At 50.3% G+C, this 11,539-nt stretch overlaps 1 protein-coding gene across 1 annotated transcript; it reads left to right on the top strand.

The window, feature by feature from the left end:
- Positions 1–1,904: 1,904 nt before the first annotated feature.
- On the top strand, positions 1,905–6,658 carry LOC307014288 (uncharacterized protein; the record flags this gene model as incomplete). Its single annotated transcript, XM_079642161.1, has 2 exons — positions 1,905–4,222; positions 4,581–6,658. The coding sequence occupies exons 1-2, from the start codon at positions 3,826–3,828 to the stop codon at positions 6,656–6,658; spliced, it is 2,475 nt and encodes an 824-aa protein (XP_079498287.1). The 5' UTR covers positions 1,905–3,825.
- Positions 6,659–11,539: the final 4,881 nt, after the last annotated feature.

The following is an 11,539-nucleotide window of genomic DNA, read 5'->3' on the forward strand; positions in this document are numbered from 1 at the left end:
CCCAATGGTGTGGTTTTCGTTTTGTGAAAAAGTGCAAATGCAGTGTTTGTATATAATTACCTCACATATGTTTTTGCTGTTGGTCGTGAAATTGCTCCTGCTGACTTGAGCCAGCCATTTTTTCCTGCGCTCTGTGTCAGTGGGGAAGCTGTATATTCGTACTCCTTTCTCGGAGCGATTTGAGCATCCCCAGGCAGCACAGCAAACCATGGTGGCGACTAGGAGGCAGCACATCAAACCAGGACAACACGGAGGAAAAGGCACTGACAAACTGCATGATATGCTATTCAATGTTTATTGAATTCCATGTATTTGCAATGGATGTTCCTAAAACAACACATTTAACATCATCATCATCATGCTGCTGCTGCTGCTAGTCCTTTGATAGTCACCTGTCGGTCTCGTGTCCTTTCTGAAAGCCATAAAGATGACATTAGTCATTTAGATAACTTGTGTCCTCAATTACCATGGGATTACTGAAACTACCATGAATTTAAGAAAATGGTAGAAATTAATCTAATCTGAATTTTGAAGCATTCCTTTAGATCCCCTCCCTCTAAATATATCAATAAACATTAGAAAGTGATGCTCCTGACTACCATACAGGTTTAAGAAGATAATATTGCTTTTAAAGAATTCAAAGCTATAAACAGCAACAGGCTCTTTAACCAAGTCACTGTTAGCCTAACATGTAAACTAGTTGTTCACACTAATCCTAATATTATCACTTAATATTAACAAATTCTATTTTATTTTTTAAAACATATTGATGTAAATACATACACATATCGATTTGTTGTATAAATATTGCAAATCAAAACCTTTATTCACTAATAATTACCAAAAATCGTAGTTCTCTCTCCTGTTATCAATGCATTCACATTGCCCGCCATGAACTTCCGGGGAACGATCCTCGTCTACATGAACCACGTGATAATAACCGTTTTTGGACTTCCGCTGTCGTAACTCTTCTATCTATACGGCGCTGGAAAAAAGCAATCATGAAAATGTTTCCAAAAAATGAATAAAATGATTTTTGACCACTTTGTTGTTCAGATATATCACATATTTGTAACTAAATGATACATTAATTGACACAAAAGACGGTATAAACTGAGGAGTGACTCCCGTGAGGTTCATGTATTTTCTTCACTCCGCTGGGAAACTGCTCTCATGTCAAGAAGCATCACATCAGTGCATGCACTACATCGTCCAATCAGTGAGCGATACACAGTAAGGGGGCGGGGCGAGTGTCTGAGGATTTCATCGGAGAATGGTCTGGTGGTTCCTCGATTATCGCTCCTCAATCCTCGGTCCTCCGGCAGAAATAAGAGCCATCGGACGGTACTCAAGATGGCGCAGACAAATCAACTTCCGGTGAGACCGAGGACCGAGGAGCGAGGAAATGAAAATAGTCGACCTGAGACAGGGCCCCGGTGAGACCGAGACCGAGGAGCGTGCGCGCGTGTGTGTGTGTGTGTGTGTGTGTGTGTGTGTGTGTGTGTGTGCGTGCGTGCGTGTGTGTGTGTGTGTGTGTGCGTGTGTGTGTGTGTGTGTATCACACAATGAATTTAACTGTTAGTCAATCTAACAATCAGTTAATTATTTTCAAATCCAATAATGTATCAGCCAGGTCTTTTATTAGCCAGATACATGAAGGGCCTACCATCCAGTCTTACTGATATGTTTAATATTTGTAATAATAATAATATTAATTGAAGAGTTTATCGCCGGCCACTAGAGGGCAGTGTCACTGCTGTCGCTGCCCGGTTATGCCGTGCTCTGACCCGGAAGTGCCGAGCGGCCATTTTAGTTCAAACATTGTTCATGCACTCCGCCTCGAGTTGAGACGTTCGTCCACTCATTCATGTAAGACTGTTTCCACTATTATATTATACCATATACAGAGCTGCCAACATACACGATTTTGGCGTAGCAGATACGATTTCCAGGCCCTAATTACGCCGCTACGCTTGACTTGAATATCCTACGCATTACCTAACAAATCGAAAAATGAATCGGTGAGCTGGCAGCCTCGTGCATGTGTTGACATCCAACCAGCACTAAAGCTCACATATAAGCCGTTTTATGATTCGTCCCTTGCGTTGGCAAAGAGCCAATAGGATCGGCTGTACTTCTTTTTTGTAATGCCCTCACTACTGTTACCAGGATGCTATGCTGTTTTGGCTCCCGCTGTTGATGAAGAATTCTATTCATGTAGACCAGTGCCGTGCGGTGAGGTTCGTAGCTGGCTTTCAGAGTCAGATAGGCCTATGTGAAAAATATGTGAAGTCAATAGAGTATATTAAAACATACCCGTACTTTTTGGACTATAAGCCGCGCCTTTTTTCCCATTTTTCGACGCTGCGGCTTATGTAACGGTGCGGCTAATCTATGGATTTTTACAGCTAACGGCCAACACCTTTAACTCTATGGGCTCTATGGCCGGTCCGCGGACCCCCACCTTTAAGCGGCGGGTTCCAGCAGGAAAAGCTGGAGGTCGGAAAAGAGTGAGACAGGTAGCGCGCAAAAGTAAAAGTGGAACCGAGAGTGGTACGAGAGACAGAACGAGAGCAAGACAGACAGACATTACGAGAGCGAGACAGTTTGTCCCCGTACCACTGGTTGAAAACCGCTGCTCTAGATCACTGCCGGTACGTGCGCTGGGAGCGCACCGTTTAATTTTGAAAGTTGAAAAGTTTGTGTGTCTGAAACACTATGTGATACAGTACAGTTTACACAGCACAGTACATGTTCTGTAGCTACTATTGCAATAAATGCTAACACTTGAATACGTTATGCAAATATGCAACTTGTTTGTTGAAATGTTAATAAATGGGAGCTTCCTCAAACAGCCATCTCTTTCCCGACAATCCCCTCTGTGCACGAACCCTTACATATGGTAATTAAACATTAAAACACCTGCGGCAGATTCATCGGGGTAAATCATTATGGTTACATACTGTTACATATATATATCGGGGTAAAACCATCAAGCATCTTTGTAACAGAGCAGGGAGGCATTATACAGGAGGGGATATTTCCTCACTAGCATCTTTGTTACAGAGCAGGGAGGCATTATACAGGAGGTGCTAATTTCTCACTAGCTCCGCTAGCCTTTCTCTTAAATTCAACGGCGCGTGCCGTCTAACATAGACAATCACACTGTGACTGGTCGATCGAGTTATCTTCTGTCCCGTCGTATGAAACAAGCATTTTAGCTCAAGCAATGATCTCAGTAAATCGGGACGTGAAGTGATTAATGGAGTCTAGTGTCCAGGCTTTCGCACGCCCTCCTCATTGAGACAGAGATAGCCTACTGTTTGCCTCCCCTCTGCTTTTTCACCGCGGGTTTATGTCAGATCAGCAAGACTACAACACATAGGCCTACCTAAAATACATTACCTACTCAATGGATAGAAAGGACATAATACGAGTGTCTACAAACATTTCACAGACAATGAGAGAAAAAGGCATGCGTTTAATCCAGTTTGTGAGGGATTGCTCAATCTGACGTGAGGCGCCGCTCTTTGCTGCCTTACCCCGCTTGTCTCCTCTCTGTTTGAACCATAGACTGGTTTGAACAGGTCACGAGCAAATTCAGCTATTTTGGTTATAAAATTATTTAAGATAATTGGAATCATACAAAAATTACATTTATAGCACAGATAAGTAGAAAATATTAATATCTGTTTTATTTCATTATATAATTTAACATATGTGTTGTGTTTTTATTATCTTAATTTCTAATGGACCAATGATAATTCGTGAATACACTATGCCCGCGAAATCGCGGAGCGAGCTGTCAGTTGAAGTCTATCAAAAATGGATGGTGAACGTACTTGTCCTCCGCCGAAAAAGCGGCGAATTTCTGAACAGCGCTTCAAGCTAGAATATAACGCAGAATGGCCGACCATCACCCGGTCGAAGCTGGACGACTTCCACGCTTACTGTATGTTGTGTAAGGCAGATTTTAGCGTGAGGCATGGGGGCCGACACGACGTTGAAAAGCACACCAGGACTGCTAAACACACGTCATACAAGGCGGCAGTGGAAGCTACAAGGCCCATCGCGGGCTTCTTTACGGTTGACAGTGACACCAGTGTCATAAATGCCGAAGTGCTCGCTGTGGACTTTCTGGTGGAACACAACATCCCGATCGCGGTGGCCGACCACATCGGGCCACTGGTGAAAAAGATGTTTCCGGACTCGAAAATCGCTGGTAAGGCTCAAATGACAAATAGCCTCAATTCATCTCAAGCATTCATAGGCATAGATTTATATCTGTATACTGTCACAATACACTCTACAATCTGTACAGACTAGCCTATATAAAACAGTTACAGTACTGCCCTGGTTGATAATCTGATTTAAATCTTGCAAATTAATGATTGCTAATTTATACTGATACTGTATCATTCTGATAAACATTTTTCATTTTATGTAAAGGTGAAAAAAAAATAGCCTAGGCCAACTTACTCTACAGAGGATTAATATCATGATTGTAATTCTGCAATTCTGTGTAATCTAGAGTATAATCATGATAATACAATTCAATATTTTTGTGATTGCAATTGCAGGAAAGTATGGGTCTGGTCGCACAAAGAGCAGCGCCATTGTTGGAGCCCTTGCCAAGGAGGATGCGTCTGTGATCACGGAGGCAATGAGGACAGCTCCATACTCCCTAGCCACGGATGGGAGCACTGACTATGGAGACTGTAAGCTGTATCCTCTTGTTGTGAAGTACTTTGATCGAGGACTTGGGCGTGTTCTGACAGTACTGCTATCTTTGCCAGAGTGTCATGAGGCATCTACTGGGCAGAACATATTCAAACTCATTGACAATGAACTTGAGAAACGTAGCATATCCTGGGACAACTGCATGAGTTTTGGGGCAGATAATGCCATGGTGATGCAGGGACTCAAAGCTGGCACGGCAGGCTACATCAACAAAAAAAACAGTGCAGTATATGTGCTGGGATGCCCGTGCCATCTAATTCATCTAGCTGCAGAAAAAGCTGCTGCTCAGCTTCCAGTGTCCATTGAAGAGCTGCTGGTGGACATATACTTCTACCTAGACAAATCCAGCAAGAGGAAACAGGGACTGAAGAAATTTCAGGATCTGTGTGGAGTGGAAATGAGAAAGATTGTTAAACATGTAAGTACGAGGTGGCTCTCTTTAGATAAATGCATCGCCAGGTTGTTGCAGCAGTGGCCTGCATTGCTGCAATACTTTGAGTCAGAACAGTCTGGGCACAGCAGCAAGAACAAATCCACGCAGAGCAGCAGCAAGGACAAGACCACGCAGAGCAGCAGCAAGGACAAGACCACTCACAGTGTTAGCAAGGACAAGTCCACGCAGAGCAGCAGCAAGGACAAGTCCACCCACAGTGTTAGCAAGGACACATCAACCCACAGTAACGGCAGCAAGGACAATTCTCAGTTTGATTTGGCAGGCTATCTCTTTCGCCAACAAAACCTAGCCAAATTCAGTCAGGGAAAGAAAACACCAGCAGCTGCAACCACACAGCCCAAGACTGCAACGGCAAAGCCCAACACATCTAGCGCTGCACCCACTCGGCCCAAGACATCTAGCACTGCACCCACTCAGCCCAAGACATCTAGCACTGCACCCACTCAGCCCAAAACATCTAGCACTGCACCCACTCAGCCCAAGACATCTAGCACTGCACCCACTCAGCCCAAGACATCTAGCACTGCACCCACTCAGCCCAAGACAGGGGCACAACAGAGAGTGCAGAGGGCATGTCAACATCTGCAGGACCCAACATTCCATCTTTACTGCTACTTTCTGAGTGCGGTCCTGCCGATATTTGATGAGGCCAACACTCTGCTGCAGCTAGACAAACCCTGCATACAAGTACTACACAGGACTTTGACCACACAGCTGAAGAATCTCTTGAACCGATTTGTGAAGCCTCAGGTGATTAATGCAGCTGCTAAGGTTCACCAGGTACCATTTAGGGAACCAAGCAACCAGAAGAGCAATGAGACCTTGTTCATTGGGCAAAACACCAGAGACTTCATAGCAGATCACCCTGAGCTTGAGGAGCTGCAGCTGGCCCAGGTCTTCAGCGCTGTGCGGGCATTCTACATGAAGGCTGTTGAGTACATGGTGAAGAAGTTTCCCTATGATGACCCAGTGTTACGGAATGCTTCTGTGGCTGACATGTCTGCACGGGACAGCGCAGAGTTCAATTCTGTGAGGTACTTCACAGGCAGATTCCCCTGCTTGAAGATGAATGCTGAGGAGATGGACAAGCTTGAGGGTCAATTCATGACCTACCAAACCGATGCTCTGCCAGAAAGCATCACCAGCTGTGACAGACCAGACACACAGTGGCACCTGATGAGTCAGCTGAAGGATGGAAATGGCCATCTCAAGTACCCTTTACTCTGCAAGGTAATGCTGGCTATCCTCTGCATCTTCCATTCCAATGCAGACTGCGAACGCATCTTCAGTCTTGTCACAAAAAACAGAACGGAGTTCAGACCTAGTATGGGAATGGAGACCCTGAGTAACCTCATTACCCACAAACAATTCATGGTGGCAAAGGGGTCTGTCTGCTACAAGCAGGCGTACTCCAAGACAACTCTTGCCAAGGCCAAGTCAGCAACCTATGACCATCTAAAGTGAGAGGTTGATCAGATGGTCATGTCACAGCCAAAGGTTCCCTTGAGTTGAACTCTGTTCTAAAAAAGGCTGTGTACAGGTTTTTCATGTGTTATTGTTCAGTATTGTTTCATGATGAATTCTGTTCGGTTAATAAAAATATTTTTTTGTGTATGTTGGTGTTTAATTGTGTGCAACAGTACAGGGAAAAGGAGAAATTATACACAAAAAATTTACTTTGCAGAAAAACATGTCCTAATATGACCTAGATTGCATCTCAGAGCATGTAAAGTCTCTGGCTTCTGATAAGATAAGATAAGATAACTTTTATTAATCCTGTAAGGGAATTGCACATGTTATAGCAGCAGGGTGATAGGAAAAGGAATAGGGAACTATATATACATACAATTTACAGTAAAATAGAAACAGTTGAATACAAAAGATAAATAGAAATAAGTAAAGTAAAAATGAAATAAGGGGGCATTCTGGGGGCTTCGGCGGACCTCAGACCCCCCGCCGGAAAAAAAATTGCCTTCCTCCGCTCGGCATGCTACTACTTTCTATAACACAATGTTGGCAGCTCTGCATATATTATACTATATATATATTATACTATTATACTACTATACTCTGGTTCGTGGTATATATTTGTGTTGATTGAATTGCATGGATGTAATACTTTGTCAGCTTATCTTGCTGCATTATTCTGTTTTAGGGTGTCGTCATCCTTGTCAATAAATCACCGAAACTGACATTGAGGAGTGTGTTTCTTCATGACGACACCATGGTCGTTGTTGGATGCCCTGTCCCCGGCTGCGAGTTCAAATCCGATGACTTGTCTGAAGCACTCGTCATTGCTATATTGACGATTCATGGATGTAGCCACCAGCACGCAGCGCCTGTCATGGCCGCGCCAGCCCAGGCCCCAGCCCCTCACGGCCCGAGACTCGATCGGCCCAAAGTTGATGTGGGCGTGTCAATAGAGGAATGGAACGTGTTCATCCGCCGTTGGAATGTATTCCGCGCCGGCTCAGGCATAGGGGACGCACAGGCCCCCTTCCAGCTGTTTCAGTGCGCTGGGCCTGTACTTGGAGACAGCCTGTTGAAAGCCGTCCCCGACGCCGCTTCCGGACCCTTGCCAGACCTGATCACCGTCATGCGTTCCCTAGCTGTCATCCCAGTTGCTACATGCGTCCTGCGCACCGAACTACTTCAGTTACGCCAGGAACGCGACGAGACATTCCGCGCATTCGCTGCCAGAGTGCGGGGTAAAGCAGAGACATGCGCATATAATGCGGTATGCGAGTGTGGTAAGGACGTGGACTATACCGACCACATTATCCGCGATGTGCTGCTCAATGGCATCTATGACTCGGACATACGCCGCGAGACGCTAGGGACAACTGACGTCCTGGTCAAGCCAGTTAATGACGTGATTGCACTCGTCGAGAACAAAGAGATGGCCCGTAACGCTCTCCCGTCGTCCTCCCTATCAGCCATGTCGTCATTCCGGCGCTTGAAGACGACTCCACAGGCGAGCCCCGCCCCGAGCCCCGCGGACGGGGCTAAACGTGCCTCGTGTCCGGAATGTAAGAACGTCTTTAACGTCTTCACGGAGGGGCCTCGCGGGTGGAATCCTAAGCCTCACCAGGTGTGCATCGGCTGCTACAGGGCCCGCCGACAACAGAGGCGTCAACAGCCGTCATCCGACAGTCAACAGGCCGCCATGGGGTCGGAGCTGGTATCCCAGGTCTCGTCGGTGCAAGCTGGAGCCCGCCCTGGCCGACGTCGCGGGAGCCTTCGCCGACGCCGCGCCCCTACGTCGCACGGCTGTGTCGACAGGCCTTCACCTATCATACTCGAGCACCACATCTTCTCCAAGGGCGAATGGAGGCGAGCCAGGCTGAGAGACCACCCCCGGGCGTTAATCACCATCTCGATGGACATGCCAGTCGGGCCGAGGGATGGCACCAGCAACCGGGGCTCGGCCGACGGAGCTCGAATATCCGCCGTCGCAGACACTGGCGCGCAGTCGGACCTTTGGTCTCTGGAGGAGTTCCTGGCCTGCGGTTTCGCGCGGGACGACCTGCGACCCGTCAGCCTCAGCCTGTTGGCCGCCAACCGCTCCCCTATAGCCATCGAGGGAGCGTTCTTCGCTAGGCTCTCGACGACCTGCAGCGGGGGCCGTACTACATCCTGCCGTTCCATGGTATATGTGAGCAGCTCAGTCCGGGCCATGTACCTCTCCTACGAGTCGTTGCTCAACCTCGGCCTCTTGCCCATTAACTTCCCGTCGGACGACGTTGCAAGGGGGCCCAAGGACAGGCGTAGCCCTGACACGGCTGACACGCCAGTCCAGCCCCTGTCCATCAATGCGACGAGGTCAACCAACGGCGGCTGCGTGGGGCCAAGTGACCCCGGGGACGCCCAATGCTCATGTCCTCAGCGCACGGTCCCCCCGGCGCGCCCCGCAGCACTGCCGTTCCCTTGTACGCCAGAGAACAATAACCGGATGAAAGGTTGGCTACTCGGGAGATATGCCTCGTCGACATTCAATACTTGCTCCCATCGGGCACTACCATGCATGGAGGGGCCGCCTATCGAGATGCACGTGGACCCCGCAGCTACGCCTAAGGCATGCCACACCGCGGCTACGGTGCCTCTACACTGGCAGCGGAGGGTTCACGATGACCTCCTGCGGGACGAAGCCCTTGGGGTCATTGAACGCGTGCCGTACGGCGAGCCGGTGACGTGGTGCCATCGTATGGTAGTCACTCGGAAGCACGACGGTTCCCCCCGCAGGACCGTGGACCTCTCCCCCCTCAACAAGTTCTGCCAACGTGAGACCTTCGCCACTGAGTCCCCGTTCCACCTCGCACGCCGCGTCCCGAAGGGCACCTGGAAGACCGTCACGGACGCCTGGAACGGCTACCACAGTGTTCCCCTGCGTGAGTCGGATCGCCACCTCACTACCTTCATCACGCCCTTCGGCCGTTGGCGCTACACCAGGGCACCACAGGGTTTCCTGTCGTCAGGGGATGGCTACAACCGTCGGTTTGACGCCGTCCTCTCGGACTATGAACGCAAGGAACGTTGTGTGGATGACACCATCCACTATGACACCGACCTGGAGCAACACTGGTGGAGGACCATCGACTTCCTGACGCGTGTCGGCCGATCGGGGATCGTGCTGAATCCGGACAAGCTTCAGTTCGCGGAGAGGTGCGTCGACTTCGCTGGCTTCAGGGTGTCGGAATCTACCATCGAACCGCTCCCAAAATACTTGGACGCCATCCGGGACTTCCCCACCCCAGGCTCCACGACGGACATCAGGAGTTGGTTCGGCCTTGTCAACCAGGTGGCTAACTACGCCCAGTTGCGTGACACGATGGCTCCATTTAAGCCGTTCCTCAGCCCACGCTGTGCGTTCCTATGGTCCCCCGTTCTGGAGGAGGCCTTCCAGACGTCCAAGCAAGCCATAATGGAGGCCATCCGCGAGGGCGTGGAGATCTACGACATGCAGAAGCGTACCTGCCTCCGCCCTGACTGGTCCATGCGTGGCATTGGCTACTTCCTGCTCCAGCAACATTGTCACTGTGCCTCGGGCATACCGGACTGCTGTCCAGGAGGGTGGAGGGTCACCCTCGCGGGCTCGCGTTTCCTGTCCCCTGCGGAGCAGCGCTATGCAGCCGTCGAGGGAGAGGCCCTAGCTGTGGCATGGGGCCTGGAACAGACGCGGTACTTCACGCAGGGGTCCGACAACCTCGTCGTGGTCACCGACCATAAGCCGTTGGTGAAAATCTTTGGCGACCGTACGCTGGATGAGATCACAAACTCGCGTCTGTTTAGACTGAAGCAGCGCACCCTCCCATGGCGCTTCGACATTGTGCATCTGCCTGGCAAGAGCAACTATGCCGCTGATGCCACGTCGAGGCATCCTTCCCCCTCGGGTTCAGCGAACGGCCTCTCATTGGGGCTGCCGAGCGGGCCTGACGCCATGGAGTCAGCACTCATGGCCTCCATCCGCGACGACGCACGGGAGCTCGGAGCCGTCTCTTGGCCCCTCCTCGCACGGGAAACAGCGGCTGATGGATGCCTCGGCCACCTCCTCCAACTCATCGAGCAAGAGGGTGGGATTGACGTTAACGACCCTGCCCTGGCGAGTCTGTCATCGGTCTGTGAGTCCGTCTACGCCCAGGACGGCGTCCTGCTCTATCGGGACCGCGTCGTGGTTCCCCCATCCCTCCGTGGGAGGGTCCTTCGGCATCTCCATGCCGCTCACCAGGGGACCTCAGCCATGGGGCAGCATGCCCGAGCCATAGTTTACTGGCCCGGGATGTCCGGGGACATTCAGGCCACCAGGGACGGGTGTGCAGACTGCAACCGCAATGCTCCGTCACAGGCGGCTACACCCCCCCGGCCGTCCCCACCCCCGTCCACGCCATTCGAGGCGGTGTTTGCTGACTTCTTCGACTATGGGGGCCGTCACTACCTAGTTGTCGGGGATCGGCTCTCGGGCTGGGTAGAGGTCCTGAGCTCTACGGCGGGTACTGCCCTGGCGGGCTCAGCTGGCCTGGTCCAACACCTCCGGTCGTTCTTCGCCACCTTCGGCGTACCGGAGGAGCTCTCGAGCGACGGTGGTCCGGAATTCAAGGCGAGCCACACCGAGGACTTCCTCCGCTTATGGCACGTCGAACACCGTGTGTCTTCCGTTAGCTTTCCGCAGTAGAATGGGAGGGCGGAGGTTGCGGTTAAGACTGCTAAGCGCCTCTTGATGTCCAACACCGGCCCGTCGGGCAGCCTTGATCAGGACCGCTTCCTGCGCGCTATGCTGCAGTTGCGTAACACGCCTGACCCCGACTGCGACCTCTCGCCAGCACAGATCATCTTCGGCCGCCCACTTCG

The sequence above is a fragment of the Notothenia rossii genome (assembly GCF_949606895.1).
Source record: "Notothenia rossii genome assembly, chromosome: 8".
Classification (NCBI taxonomy): domain Eukaryota; kingdom Metazoa; phylum Chordata; class Actinopteri; order Perciformes; family Nototheniidae; genus Notothenia; species Notothenia rossii.